Source organism: Pygocentrus nattereri, chromosome 23, assembly GCF_015220715.1.
Source record: "Pygocentrus nattereri isolate fPygNat1 chromosome 23, fPygNat1.pri, whole genome shotgun sequence".
Lineage (NCBI taxonomy): Eukaryota > Metazoa > Chordata > Actinopteri > Characiformes > Serrasalmidae > Pygocentrus > Pygocentrus nattereri.
In genome coordinates, this window is record NC_051233.1 from 9507027 (window position 1) to 9523035 (window position 16009).

Below are 16009 nucleotides of genomic sequence, written 5' to 3' on the forward strand. Positions count from 1 at the left end.
CTCCACACTGCTGCTATATCTGCCATCTGGTTTGATCCGAGGAGGCTCACTTCAAAGTTATACGGCAGAAGAACATCAGACTGCAGATCACTGGTTATGTTGATGCTGCTGATACGTTTATTCTTGCAGTTACTTCCCGCTGCAATTGAAGAGTAAACGTTATGAACAATAATAGAATAATAAGCCTGGGGTTTAACAGATTCAATTAAGACTGGTGGCACTTTAATCGTTTCATTTTTCACAATATCACTTTCTTTTCTGAGGCGAATACAAATACTGAAATTTACAGGATCAGCCAATAATAATACTGATCAGATAGTTCTCCTTGAAAAAAATCACATAGATTTGTTCAAATCCAGCATGCCTGATTCAATTTAATGAGAGACTGAGTATAAAAATCTAATATTAGATGATAATTACAAATAATGGGTGGCACGGTGGCGTGGTGGGTAGCCCTGTTGCCTCACAGAGAGGAAGGCCTGGGTTCGATTCCCCAGCCGGGTGACCAGGGTCCTCTCTTTGTGGAGATTGCATGTTCTCCCCGTGTCTGCGTGGGTTTCCTCCAGGTTCTCCGGTTTCCTCCCACAGTCCAAAGACATGCAGGCAGGCCAATTGGACACGCTAAGTTGCCCCTGGGTGTGAGTGTGTGAGTGACTGTCTATCTGTCTGTCTGCCCTGCAATGGATTGGTGGCCTATCCAGGGTGTATCCTGCCTTCCGACCCGAAGACTGCTGGGATAGGCTCCAGAACCCCCCCCCCCCCCCCCCCCCCCCCCCACCTCTATATATATATATGTATTAGAGTGGACACATATTTTAAAAAATAAATGTAAATCTATTTTCTTTAGATATGGTGGATATTCCAATGGCTGCTTTGATCACTGGACCACTACACCGTCCTCTATTTGTGTGTGAGGTAAACAAAGACACCAGAAACATCCTACATTTCATCCCAGATTTGAAATTTGAATACAAACCCCATTTCTGGAAAAGTTGGGATATTTTGTAAAATGATAAAAAAATAAGAGTCTGAGATTGGTTAATTTTTTTGAACCTTTATTTACCTGACAGTGCAAAAAAAAAAGATTTCCAAAGTCACTGATCAACTTAAAAAATTTGAATTCAGTGCCGGAAACACACTCAAAAGAGTTGAGATGTGTTGCCAGCTCACACATTGTGTATACATGAAGCCACACTGTTGTAGCGCAAGCAGAATGAGGCCTGCTATTGTTTTGCAGAAACAAGCAAGGACATCCCAGGAAAAGATGTGACCTTGAAAGTGATCAGATTCGGTTACTTTAATATAGTAGTTTTTAAAGTAACCCTCCCAACCCTGACGCACGGCTTTATCCCTGCATAATAGAATTTCAAGTAAGATTTCTTAACGCAGCGGCAGACAGTTTTTTAAAGTACTTCCAATGTGGCTATATTCAAAACAATTGCATTATAGTTTCTCATTCAATGCTTGTAGGTCTTACTCATTCAACAGCAGTTCTGGCCTTGGCCTACAAAGACTGAATTTCACAATATTATGCACAGCTGATGGTAAAAGTCCTAAATTCTTTACAATCTTGCATTGAGAAATGTTCTTTTTGACCTATTTGGCAATTGTCTCTTGAAGTTTGGCACAAAGTGGTGACAACACATTTTTGCTTGCAAAGACTGGGCCTTCAGTGGACCTTATTTTATACCCAGTCATGATACCGTCACCTGTTACATGATACAATTCACCTGCTTATTGCTTATTATTATGTTTCAAGCAGTGTAACTTGAATATTCTATAAACTCTTGTTTTGCTCCTGTCTCAACTTTGAGTGTGTTGCAGGCATCAAATTCAATTTTGTTTGCATTTACAAAATACAATCAAGTTGGTCAGCCAAAACATTAATTTCTTTGTACTTTTAATCTTGTCGTATTATTCAGTAACCACTGTAAATGATTCCGTTATGACAGAAAGAGGGCCCCGTCTCCACTAACCACTTAATCATACTTAGCTTGTTATATTTCAGTAGTGCATCTCAGTCTAGAGGGAGCCTACTAATTGCACATACTAATAAATTTGTGTTTCGTCCCCCTGGTCCAGTGGTATATTAGCGCCTCCTCTACAGGGAGCACAATCATGCACATTTCAAGGAACGTTTATTAAACTGAGTAAATACATCAAATTTGTGCAATAAATTTGCAGATAAATGCCATGTTTGTTCATTTTTTTCCTGTAGAGGATGCATTAACTTATTTTCACCTAAAAAAATCAACACAACATGTACTTTAACTAGGGGAGTTCAAACTATTGCATAGGACTGTATGTGAGAAACTGAGGTGAGGACCCACAAACAGGCATCTACAGTTTAAAAAGAATTAAGAACTCAAAGTGTTTCTAGGTCAATATAGAAAAGAATCACTTACTGTTAAAATAGGGTAAAAGTAGGAGCATCCACATAGTTAAGAACCCAAAGTCTTTCAAGCCCATCGTGTATCTGTTTCTGTCTACAGAAAGCAAGTGACCCTTAAAAATGCTCTGCAACCACATGCTGTTATATTACTTCCTGTGGCTTTCTGCATACGCTTAAAAATTAACATACCCCAAAGCGTTCTTTGAGCACTGTTATAAAAAACACTTTTGGTTTCCTAAAGAACCTCATTCATCAATATCTTCATGTTTTTACTTAATTTTTTGTTTTTTTGAGAAAGATCCTAAGAAAAAGTCTATGTCAGATTCATGGTGTGGTCTTAAACTGCAGAACTGTTCTCACCTTTGTGCTCCTAATTGTGTGAAGGTTCCATTCTTACCCAAGAACAAATCTCAAATATGAACACATTGTCAGCATCTTTGTGGAAACTGTGTGGAAGAAGTTGCTTCTTCAGGTTGGTTGGTAACTGAGCCCACGTGTTTGTAAATGAGATGTGTGAATGTGAAGAACCTTCTAAAGGTTTTTAAAATTTTAAATAAAAGGTCCTACACCCACAAAGAATCAGACATATAATCATCACAGGAGTGTTATTAGAGTTCATATATATGCATGAATCATAGTGTACCAGTTATTAAAATTTGTTAGATTAGATGTTTTCTGTGCCTTTTATCTATCGTTATTTATCTTTACAGCGTCTCTGGCCGAACTAATTTAAGTCAAAGCAGATGTCCACGGTCGCTCTATCAAGGGAACGGGAGAATGTCACGTACAATTAGGCTACAGGAAGTCTGCACATCACACACATGCATACCACACGCAGACATAGTCACATACACAGGCACACCTTTCACCTCAATTGACCGTATTTCATCTTTAGCTTTAGGTAGTATGAAGATCATGTGCTCCCGGTCAGGAGGTAATGGTCAAGAGTTCTCTGTATGCATTACAATGTACGTCTGTATGTATTACAATGTATGCTTGAGGTTGCTCTATGAACATTTGGTGTTGAAGGTCATGAGTTCATCTGTATGTATTACAATGTATTCTCATGTATATTACAATGTATGTTTTCTAAGGGGGGTAAAACTTGAGAGTGTCCAGTCAGTGTCACTCGTCTGTGTTGACCTTGACAATAAGTGCTTGTCTCGTGGTGAATGCTGATTGGGCCAAGAGGCCACTTCGGGTACGCCGGGGTGTTACTATGGTGGGGATGGGGGTTCGGGCAGAGGACAGATTACTGAGACTTGGAGAGATAAGCCTGAACTCATTGTCTTGGCCTAAAGGTGAGAAAGAGCACAGTCCACACTTAGTTTTTACTGGGGTGATTGGCTCTTTAATGGGTCTCAAGCCAATTTCATTTATTCGCTTTCACCTTTGTTAAACTTTTTCATATTTAGCATGTTTTTTTTATCTTCATTATCATAAAATAGTTTTGAACAGCGGTTTCATCCAATAAACTGGTAAAACTACTTTTGGACGTTTTTACGCCACAACGGACAATTTTCCACTTTTCACAATCTTCCAAAATAATGTGTATTCCACTTATGTAAATAATAATAAATTGTTGTGTTTATTTAATCCCAGCATGACTAGTTCATATTAATCTAACACATTATGACACAAAATGAATGAATAAAAGCAACAACCAAAAATTATATTTTTATTTAATCATGTTTCCTTAAAAAGTAAATGAAACTCACAATAAAATAAAAAAATGTTGAATGCAAAGGTGATGTTAACCGGAATCTAGCTAACTAACTAACTAACTAACTAACCTAAAATCGCAAATATGATGCTATGTGTGTATCTCTATTACCAAAAATCTAACACAACACGCATGTTTATAAAATACCTAGCCATAACTGAAAAAAAAAATTGTGTTTACATTCTAATTACTTAAAAGGATTTTATCATTTTTTAATGATAATAAAAAAAAATCCTATAGACCCTCTGCAATTATGCCAGCTGACATGTCATTCAATATAGTGCTATTCACCTCCTTCTGTAGATGGGACTAGTCTGATCTTGTTCATTGGTAGGGGTGTGGGGATGAGGAGACAGGGCTGGTTCATTGGTAGGGGTAGGGGGATGGGAAGACAGGGCTGGTTCATTGGTAGGGGGATGAGGAGACAGGGCTGGTTCACTGGTAGGGATATGGGGATGGGGAGACAGGACTGGTTCATTGGGAGGGTATGGGGATGAGGATACATTTGGTTCATTGGTAGGGGGATGGGGAGACAGGGCTGGTTCATTGGTAGGGGTATGGGGATGGGGAGACAGGACTGGTTCATTGGGAGGGGCATGGGTATGAGGAGACAGGACTGGTTCATTGGGAGGCTATGGGGATGAGGAGACAGTTGGTTCATTGGTAGGGGTATGGGGAGACAGGGATGGTTCATTGGTAGGGGTAGGGGCTGGGAAGACAGGGCTGGTTCATTGGTAGGGGTATGGGGATGGGGAGACAGGGCTGGTTCATTGGTAGGGGTATGGGGATGAGGATACTGTTGGTTCACTGGGAGGGTATGGGGATGAGGAGACAGGGCTGGTTCATTGGGAGGGTATGGGGATGAGGAGACAGTTGGTTCATTGGTAGGGGTATGGGGAGACAGGGATGGTTCATTTGTAGGGGTGTGGGGATGAGGAGACATGGCTGGTTCATTGGGAGGGGCATGGGTATGAGGAGACAGTACTGGCTCATTGGGAGGCTATGGGGATGAGGAGACAGTTGGTTCATTGGTAGGGGTATGGGGAGACAGGGATGGTTCATTGGTAGGAGTGTGGCGATGAGGAGACCGAGATGGTTCATTGGGAGGGTATGGGGATGAGGAGACAGGGCTGATTCATTGGGAGGCTATGGGGATGAGGAGACAGGGATGGTTCGTTGGTAGGGGTGTGGGGATGAGCAGACAGGACTGGTTCATTGGGATGGTATGGGGATGAGGAGACAGGGCTGGTTCATTGGTAAGAGTGTGGGAATGAGGAGACAGAGCTGGTTCATTAGTAGGAATGTGGGGATGAGGAGACAGGGCTGGTTCATTGGTAGGGGTATGGGGATGGGGAGACAGGACTGGTTCATTGGGAGGGTATTGGTATGAGGATACAGTTGGTTCATTGGTAGGGGTATGGGGAGACAAGGATGGTTCATTTGTAGGGGTGTGGGGATGAGGAGACATGGCTGGTTCATTGGGAGGGGCATGGGTATGAGGAGACAGGACTGGTTCATTGGGAGGGTATGGGGATGAGGAGACAGGGCTGGTTCATTGGTAAGAGTGTGGGAATGAGGAGACAGAGCTGGTTCATTAGTAGGAATGTGGGGATGAGGAGACAGGGCTGGTTCATTGGTAGGGGTATGGGGATGGGGAGACAGGACTGGTTCATTGGGAGGGTATTGGTATAAGGATACAGTTGGTTCATTGGTAGGGGTATGGGGAGACAAGGATGGTTCATTTGTAGGGGTGTGGGGATGAGGAGACATGGCTGGTTCATTGGGAGGGGCATGGGTATGAGGAGACAGGACTGGTTCATTGGGAGGGTATGGGGATGAGGATACAGTTGGTTCACTGGGAGGGTATGGGGATGAGGAGACAGTTGGTTCATTGGTAGGGGTATGGGGAGACAGGGATGGTTCATTTGTAGGGGTGTGGAAAGTATTACTTAGGGTCCAAAGTAAAGAAAAATGGGATCATTCATTTTTTTAAAAATGCCTTAACAAGCGTATATGACCGATTCATATTAGTGGCGGATGATATGTTAAAAATATAAAACATATGCATCACAATGTTTAGTTTTTCTGAGGTTTCATAAGCTGGAATAGTAGAAATGTGCAAATGTCTAGCACTGGCATTAGATCAGGCTATAGGTTATTCCTAACAGCAGTCCAGTCATCAACGTACATATTCCAACACTTCCACCTTAATACAAGACAAGCACAATCAGCCGGAAAGTGGGATTAATATAAACACACCCAACACTGCAGTATCCTTGTAAGGCATGTGTCCACTTACCACAGGCACAACGTCTGCCCAAAGAAGAGGACAAATCTCTGTTAAAATCAGAAAGATGAGGTGCACAAAGTTGAGGAAAAACAACTTGGCAAACTTGAAAACCTAAACCTAATTATTGTAGATGTTAGATATCGTAAAAGCATGTTGACACAGCATTTATGATCCATTTATGTCTTACCTGCACCATTAGATGTTTTCACACAGCCCGTACCAGCATTTGTAGTAAAATTGGTTTGTCTTTGGAGGGTAGAAAATGATATACTATAAGGGACAGATATACTTTTAAATGTCCCGTGTTAACGTACATTTTCTAATACAACTAATACTACAATACTACAATACTAAATAACTACAACTTCAAATTCAAGCACTGTCACCTGATAAAAAACTGAAGACTTGATGCAAACATGATGAACTCTATAGAGCCCTGTCTGTTGTGTCAGCCAGAACCAGATTGTTGATACAATAACAGGTTGTTATTGTGGCCAGATTCACACAGTTGTGATGAATTTGATCTAATCTCTCTAGGCTGATGTTAGCTTCCTATTCAAATTTCTGTTCCACTTTAAATAGTGCAGCACTTGCATGCTACCACCCACCCAGGCATTTGAAAAAACTGCCAAATCATTTAAGGTGAAATGGGCAATGAGGACAACAGGCTAACTTCATCTTCATCTAATCTCAATCCACAGTATAACATTCAGATACAATCAGCAAACCGGGTCATCTTAGTTGAGGTGGGGCTGTTGGTTTAAGCCCTGAATTACTGCAGATGTACACTTTGATCTTGCATGTATAGTTCGTCTTAGAGTTTGTGTGCTTATGTTTATTCATTAGTTCACAGTAACTGGCGCAAAACTCCACCGAGAATTCTCCCGACTCTCCAGATTAACCACTCCACCACTGACCACTGCAAGTATCCGCTCCAAATGGAAATAAATAATGTCTTTTCTCTCCATACTTACGTATACCTATGAACAGAAAAAAATATGTACTCATAAGTATAAACTAAGATATGTTCAGAAATCGAATCTGATAGGGAAAAAAGTTTTCAGACACCACATATTACTAACGTAAGTTATTTGTTTGCCGAATCCATTGTTGTCAACTGCAGATTCCTGAAGTGTACAATATGATGCAGTTAGCTTTTTAGCGCATTATGGTTCATTTTGGCCTCTTTCTCTTAGAAAACCAAGCAGTTACATGGGTACCTATGTTGGACATGTAATATTAAAATCTTCATTGAATTTTCAATGGGATTGAAGTCAGGGGGATTTGGTAGGCCGCAAGCACCTTTACATTTAAAATAAACCTTGAGTCTTGAGTCACGTCAGCTATATGTTTGGGGTCATTATCTTGTTGAAATGTCCTTATTGTTAAGGCTTATCTCTTGGCTGATGAGATCAAATTTACATTTACAGCATTTGGCAGTCGCTCTTATCCAGATCAACTTACAATTTGTTTGCTTTACACAAGTAGGCGAAGGTAGTGTTAGGAGTCTTGCCCAAGGACTCTTATTGGTATAGTGTAGGGTGCTTACCCAGGCGGGGGATTAAACCCCAGTCTACAGCATAGAAGGCAAAGGAGTTACCCACTACACCAACCAACCATTACACCAACTTCTCCTCCTGGTTCATTGCTTCATTCATGTTTTTTATTGAAAATGTGTAATGCCCTATTATTGTTGGCAGAAAAGCAACCCAATGAAAATGTATCAACAGGCACAAGCAAAAGAGCGATTACATAAGCAAAAAATACATCTGCAAAACCAGCAAACAGAGAAAAATGAAAGAAAGACTGGCAAAAAGAGAAATGTATTTAAATCAAAATAAATGAAAATAAGCAGTAATATGTTTGGGAAATGATGTTTGCATTTATTGTCATTGTTTGTATTTGCAACATATTGGACATTTTGATTTTGTTTATTTAAGACAGGTGACACATACTGAAATTCTTTCACATATGTTTATCTCCCCCTGGTGGCAGAGCACCAGGACTGCAGAAGAGTGCTAATTAACAGAATAAAAATACAAAAGAGTGCCTGTGAGTGAAAGGTGTATTTATTTTGTACACATCTGATACACATGCATGTACCTTTACAAATATACCAGAAATGAAAGTTACCTGGACTATTATGTGCAGATGTCTTTAGTCTTTTGTATTAAAAACTATGTGTGAGTATATAACCTCTTCTGCACGGTCTTTCTCTTTTGGTGCTCCCTTTCCTTTCTTGATGGTGGCATACACTACAGCATCAGTTGACATCCCTTAGAAAGGAAAACATGAGACATGTTTAAGTGCCATCGCCACATGTAACTTACTTTCAGAATTCAGTTCATGCTGATTCTTACCTTCCTCTTCTCTGGCTCTGCTGCTTTGTTCTTGTTGAAGGACAGCATCATATATTGGGTTGTTAAGTGTATTTTCTAATGAAGAATTACACAAAGAGAAGTTAATGTTAAAAGATTTAGAGTTAAAAGATGTAGCCTGCATTTAACAGCCTTAATAAAAGTTAATCTGCTGATTAACTTTTATTGACAGTATCCAACTGGCTGCAAACATATAGGCAACACATTAAAGGATCCACAACATGAAAATTTCAATTAGAGACATCACAAAAAACAATCCAATGCATTTGCATATATCCACCTCTTGAAGTGACAACATTTAATTTTATTTCAGCCCATTCATGTTGAAATTGGAACAGAGGCAAAGAGGTTATGCACATATTTCAGTTTTAAAGAAACAGTAAAAAAAGGTGTTTTTCAGAGCTCTTTAGTAAAAGCAGTAGTGTATATTGAACCATGAACACTCACAGCTTAAATGGAAGCCTAACGTGTTCAGTCGTAAGCAAGTCTGGAAAGTCACACATAATGTTTTAACACCCACAAACATTTACATGTACAGTATTTAGCAGACACTTTTATCCAGAGCGACTTACAAGAAGTGCTTTGTCTATCTAGAGAAAGTATCTTTGCTAGTTACTAACAGGTTAGAGAGAAAGCCAGTCCTGAGCTCAGATACTGCTAGAAACAAAAAGGAAAAAAAATACATGTTTTGTTGATTTTCTAAGTGATATGTTAACACATCCTCTTCAGGGAACAAACTTAAATATGGCATTTTCTGCAAATTTCAGTGCACAGTTTCTGTTTATATGATGTTTATTGGGAAAAAAATATACAATGTGCCATAACTTTTGCACAGGCCATTTTATGCTTTATTTTTTCCCAATAAGTTAAATTCAGCTAATTATTACTAAGTAGTTGTGCATTTAAAAAGTTTGTTTTTGAGTACAACCATGTTACAAATGTTAAAGTATTTCCTCATGGAGAATATTTATAACATTTCTAGGAATGCATCTGTTTTGTCCTTCAGTACTGAGCGTGCGACTGATGCATATAAGTACCACATTAAATAAAATAGAACTTCACTTAAACTTATATGCAGACTACCTGGTCAAAACATCCACTGTCAGAGATACCTACAGCTCTGTTAATGTAAACAAATAAATGAGTGCATAAGAAATAAATGTACTCATTAGTGGATTGACAGTTGAAAATATTACTAAAAGTACTCAACCTGTCAATTAGCTGATTTGGTAACTGTAACATGCCAACAAGAGTCAGACACTTGTGGTTAGAAAACACAGTTGAGGCTTTACTGTTAGAAGCAGAACAGAAGTTTGTAGTCACAAAACAGGCAGGGGTCAATTCCAAAAGGAGCAGCAAACACAAATACCAAAGCAAATACATCATAACCAAGGGCAAACTATACAACAGGGTTAAACAAAATGGCAGGGTCAAGGAAAACTGGCAAAAAGGTCAAAAACAGAAATCAAACAAGAAAGGCAAACAGTCCAAAGGGGTAAGGCAAGAGGCAGAGTCCAAAAACGAAAGCAATAGTCATAAACAGTATACAGGCAAATAGTAGAACGCTCAGTAGATCACAGTTGATACAATATCTCACAATTAGCTATGGCTAAAGCCTAGGATTATAAATTACACTCCTTCCTCACTTCCTTACTGTTCTTTATTTCATTATTAAATAAACATTGTTTATGTTAATAGAGAAATGTATCTTTCATTTTATTGTAAAGTACATACCACAATTACTACTCATAATTGTTGAGGAAATCAAATATAAAGTAACTGTACATGAACATTTGCAGAACAATGTTATTTTCCAAAAGTGCTGCAGAGGTTGTGTTTACTTCTGTTTACTTCAATAATCAGCAAAATATATCATTTTGCCAGGGGTGCCCAAACATTTGCATATAATCATGTATCAGTAAAAACTGAAAAATGAGTAAGTAAAATATGTTTAGTTAGATTAAGGGAGGCTTATTTGGGTTTTTTTCCTCTGCTATTTATCTGCATACTTACAATTAAATATTTTACTATTAATTATTAATATACAGTTGTAGTGTTTGAGTCCAGTGTGGTGAATTAATGGTCTTAGATGTACGTCTCAGTACATATCTTTGCTCTTTTTCCTTTTCTCATGAGAACACAGCCATGTAGCTGAAGCGTGTCTTAAACCCAGAAGCAGTAACCGCATGTCTGCTGCGGTGCTTGCAGAGCAGAGTGGCTATTTACACCAAGCCACTTGTGTCAAAAACTGCAACAGAGCTTTCAGGCATGAAGGTCAGTTTTAGGCCTGCTTTGCCTCTTGCTTGTAGAACAAGGGCTGTTGATCTTATCTACAAAGCGCTGGTGTGGTTAAAGGTCTTCTTTCCAGCAAAGCGAAATACCCCTTCACCTGTTTAATCAGTTGGTCTTCTGACAACTGATCAGTTATATGAGGTATATAAATGTTTTAGGATAGTTTGGGCATTTTGGCCTAAAACATATATAGGCTATATCTGTGTTGTAGACATCATGACTCCTGGTTCTCATCAGCGCCACTGTGAAGTAATCAGAGTTGTTAGGATTTTTTTCTACAATGAACCGTTTAACATCAAACCACTCTGAAATATTTTGTTTACATCTCAACCATTGAAATATGCAGAAATCTAGAAACATCAGTGGAATTCCCCTTCAAGAAGACTAGATAAATCAGTATATCGCCCACTAATAGTATACAGTGTAAGTGTACAGTACAAGTACCTATTTACAGTGAATAGTACAAGTATACAGTGCAGGGTCTGTAACTGGACAGTAACACAGTTTTTGCTGTTTTGGCTGTTTTGTACTTCAGCAGCGTGGAATTGAAACAATGACTGAGATTAACATGCAGCATGTTTACTTTAATTTGAGGTAGGAGTGTCTGAAACGTAACACAGATTTTATAGAGTTATACACATTCAAACTGACCATAGAACATGGTCACCATCTCGTATTCGCATAACAGCATCATCTGCAAATTCTTTGCAGTAACAATTTGGTCCAAATTTTTTATTTACCTGCCGTATGGAGGCTTCACTTAGTCTGTTCAGTTACACAGAACTATTTGAATGCATATGGTCCAATAACGTTCAGGGGAATCACACAGATGACGTTGCTGTGGGACTACGAGAAAGAACCATGTTTAACTTGAATCTGTTTAATCTGTGTTGCACTATCCCCTGTTTTAGGTTGGCTGTGCTGTCTTTGAGGCTAACGAGTGATGTTTAACTTCCGGCCTTCTTTCTATGAGGTCTTTACCACCTCTGTGTTTACATCATAAACAGTTTTTCTGCATATTTTAAAGTGTTCTTCTACCATTGACTGGTCTGCCAAATAACACCAGTGCATCCTTGCTCCTGTGTATATGTACATTTTATGTTTTATTTATTTATTTATTTTATTTTATTTATTATCAATCAAGTTTTAGGAATTGTAAGAAACATTTTTATTTTACATGCAGACTCGAATAGATATACGGTCAAATGCAAATGAATATGTCTTTATTTGCTAAACTTAACATACAGGAAAAATAAAATGCCATAAAAGTGCCATAACTTTTGCACAGGCCACATTTTAGGATTTATTTTTTCTCCAATATATTTAATTCCTGACTGTTTAAGAAACAGAAATGCAGCATGGGTACTTACAGCATGAATATATTACTATAGATATTAATCCACTCAGAGTCTACATTCTACGCTTCATCCTCATAGACACGGTTTCACTTCAAACTCTGTGTGTGCTGAAGCACTGAGCCACAGAAACTGTGGTATTGTTCAGTCACTTACGCTCTGCAGAGCACAACAGCTCAGAAAGATGGAACTTACTGCAGACTGTCTTGTCAGTAGAATTTTTGCTGCCTGCAAAAATGAAGAAAAGGAATTAATGAAGAACATCATAAATAATAGTGATAATAATGATCATTTCTGTGTATCTGGACAGTAAGCATGTGTTTGTTCAAACAACACTAACATTTATATAAAGACAAATAAACAATCCATTGTCATTTGATGTCTCTCATTGTGTCAGTTTAACTATTTCCAAATATCTTCTCAAGGAAGCCAGTATTCACACCTAACACCTACTTCACCTAAGCAGCTCTTTATTACAGTAAATCATTGTTTATCTGGTCAAATCTTCATTAAACATGCAATGGAGTGCAGTGCAGAAGTCATAAACCAAACTATAATTAAAAAATTATTCAACTAAAACTAATCAGTGTCTTGCATCATGTTAACTTTTTTGTGTGAAGTTCAATACAGTCTGTATTTTTAGGCAACCAGGTTACTTACTTTTGTAAGTTAAAACATTAAGTACATTTTTAGCCAACAGATTTTTTTTTAGCTTGTAATCTTTACTGTATTTATGTTTATTTGTATTTATTCTAATGCTAAATACTTCCTTTACTGGCATAAACAAACTTATTCCTAAAATAACTACTTTTTAACAATGTGCTTATGTGCTGAAAACCTTTGCATTGTATGTATTCAGTACATTGCATTTTTTAATTAAGAAGCATGTTTATTTTATTAGAGGAAAACAGATGTTTTTTTTTTCCATAAGCTTGTCAGCACATTACTAAATAACTCTTCACTATGAATGCTTAAGTTGTAAGAAACCTACTGCCCAAAGCAGAGGTGAGCAGTGTTTAGATCCACTTACTAATTAATATGCATATATATATATATATATACATACTTAGTAAAATGTATGATCTAATTGGAAATAAATACAATTTAAATTGAAATTTGAAATGTATGGTAATACATAACATCATAATAAGAATTCCTGGTCAAGAGATGTAATAAGTATTTGTCCTTTCAAAGTAAAAGACGCTTTTATCACAATTAAATGGGAAAACACAGATTTTATATTACTGCTTTAAGATTAAGTAAATGGCAACACCAAGCAATAGAGGGTTACTGATATACAGCATTTAAAATTATGCTTTATTATGTTTTATGGAAATACACCTGAATCAAAGTATTTCTTTACGTACTGAAGCTTCAACTTAAGTGTAGTATTTAGAAATATGTTTTAAAGCAGGGAATTTAAAAATGTGATTTAGTACTTTTTTGTTGCATTTTTATTGCTATACAGCTAAATTTAGCCATCAAATACGGGTGTCAATACACACAAGAGTATAGATTCAAAAATGTTTTAAATATAGAAGTGTTTAAATTAACTTCATTACAATAGACATTGTTCCAGTTTAGAACAGAGAAGCACTTGTAGGCGTAGAAGATGGATTTCACCATTACTTAAATATAATTTAAGTACATATAAGCTGTGTTTAGTTAGCCACATTTAGTAGTCACATTATTCAGATGAAAGCATAAAATGAAAAGGAAAGCTGCCTAGTTAGTACATGTCACAAATAAATCCATGTGTCTCAAGATTGAAAACACACAAATAGTTTAAGATACTTGTGTTTTTCACTTTTAGTCACAAGCCATTTTGGACAATCCAGAAGAGAACATGAACTTCTTCATACAGCATCTAAGAAACGAGTGCATGTACATGCTTGTAAAGGAAGGACCGACTCACGTTTTACACAGAAGTAACTGATTATTAGTAGACCAAGAAGAATAATGCCCCCTCCTAATGCTCCGGCTGTGATGGGCAAGCTCAGAAAACCTCCAGAAAGAGCTTTTGTAGATTCTGGAATCACTGAAGAAAAAAGAGAAGAAGACCCCCAAAAATCCCCCTTTAAAAAAACTATCCCAAAAGTATTATTTAGAGAGATTTTCATCAGAACGAGTTGAACTCGCTGAGTTCAGTGTCATGGATTGGTTTAAATTGGTAAGGCTACTTAAATATGAATACTACTACTAATATTCCTAACCATACACATAATATATACATATCATTATGCAGTTAATGTAATCACAATGACTATTTAATTCATAAAGAGCATTGACATTTCAAAGGATTTGGATTCATTAAGATTTAATGTGTTATTTGTTTTCATTTATGTATTGAATATATTTAATTTTATTGTTTGATTGATATTGAAATGTTTGGATATATAATACATTACATCTTGAACCCATTTGTGTGGCAAGATGACAATTTTATTTCTGTTCTGTATTTAAAAAGTCTGTCGCAGTGCTGTTCTACTTGCTCTAACTGTGTCATCATCATCATCCTGTACATTCTAAACTCCAGCACAGACATGGTTTATCTTTACAATATATGGACATTGATCTTAAGCAGAACATTTTCTCCTTTCTTTTAAAGGTAACAGTACAGTAATTTACGGACTTACTCAGATTTATCTCCTGATAGGCGATGCTGCAGTTGATTCCCTCATGAAGCTCACAGCGGTAGAGACCCAGATCAGACTGCTGTACATTACGGAGGAGGATGGAGAAGTTTCCAGATTCTGAGAGTTTGTGGAACGCCTTAATACGTTTATCTCTGGTATTCCAGGTCATTACTCCAGCCTGCAGACTGATCTCCACTAGATTATCTGCTGGTATAGTCCTGTGACTCCACACTGCTGCTATATCTGCAGTCTGGCTTGATCCGAGGAGGCTCACTTCAAAGTTACATGGCAGCAGAACATCAGACTGCAGATCAGTGGTTACGTTGATGCTGCTGATACGTTTGTTTTTGCATTTACTTTCAGCTGCAATTGAAGAGTGAAGGTAGTGAATGAGAGGAACTGTTACAGTGGAACATGTGAAACATGGCTTCTTTTACTAAAATCGATCTGCTTTAGAATCAGATGTATGAACAGAACCATAATTAAACACAAATATGTTTAGAATGTTTTACAGCAGTACACACTGTTCATAAATGCAGCTCAAATCTATTAGAACAGCCACTTACCTGTGAAACAGGGTAAAAGTGGGAGCATCCAGACAGTAAAGAACATAATACAGTTCAAAGCCATTTTGCGTCTGTGACTTCTAGACTACCTCAAATGTCTCTTGGAAAGTAATGACAACCACGTGATGCTGTCAGTCACTTCCTGAAATAGTTTGAAGCAGATGTGACAACTATTATTACACAATACCTTTTTAATGCAAAGACATAAATGTTGACATATGTTCACTGCTGTGAGAACAATTAATGACAAAAGCATGAAAAATGCAATCTGCTTCAAAAACATAGTACATTCTGTGTGTCGAAGATAAATAGTAAAAGAAATAACTGCTCACAGTGAATACCTTTACAATGAATACCTTTAGTTGCAGCATCAGAAC

General features: G+C 37.7%; 1 protein-coding gene across 2 annotated transcripts; it reads right to left on the reverse strand.

The window, feature by feature from the left end:
* Positions 1–8275: 8275 nt before the first annotated feature.
* On the reverse strand, positions 8276–15724 carry LOC108430416. Of its 2 annotated transcripts, none has more exons than XM_037533670.1 (6): positions 15633–15724; positions 15067–15429; positions 14346–14459; positions 12626–12658; positions 8766–8840; positions 8276–8681 (listed from the first exon to the last, which is right to left on the reverse strand). In XM_037533670.1, the coding sequence occupies exons 1-6, from the start codon at positions 15694–15696 to the stop codon at positions 8563–8565; spliced, it is 768 nt and encodes a 255-aa protein (XP_037389567.1). In that variant the 5' UTR covers positions 15697–15724; the 3' UTR covers positions 8276–8562. The 2 variants fall into 2 exon arrangements, with proteins under 2 accessions (XP_037389567.1, XP_017558376.2); XM_017702887.2 differs by having other exon boundaries at positions 14346–14468.
* Between the last annotated feature and the right edge of the window lie 285 nt (positions 15725–16009).

Excerpts from the sequence above, each read along its gene's own strand:
- LOC108430416 (XM_017702887.2), bottom strand. The coding sequence starts at position 15,696 with ATGGCTTTGAACTGTATTATGTTCTTTACTGTCTGGATGCTCCCACTT. Across the intron at positions 12,659-14,345 it reads CAGTTACTTCTGTGTAAAAC|GCAGCAAAAATTCTACTGAC; the intron begins GTGAGTCGGTCC and ends TCATTTTTGCAG. Across the intron at positions 8,841-12,625 it reads TACTGACAAGACAGTCTGCA|AAAATACACTTAACAACCCA; the intron begins GTAAGTTCCATC and ends ATTCTTCATTAG.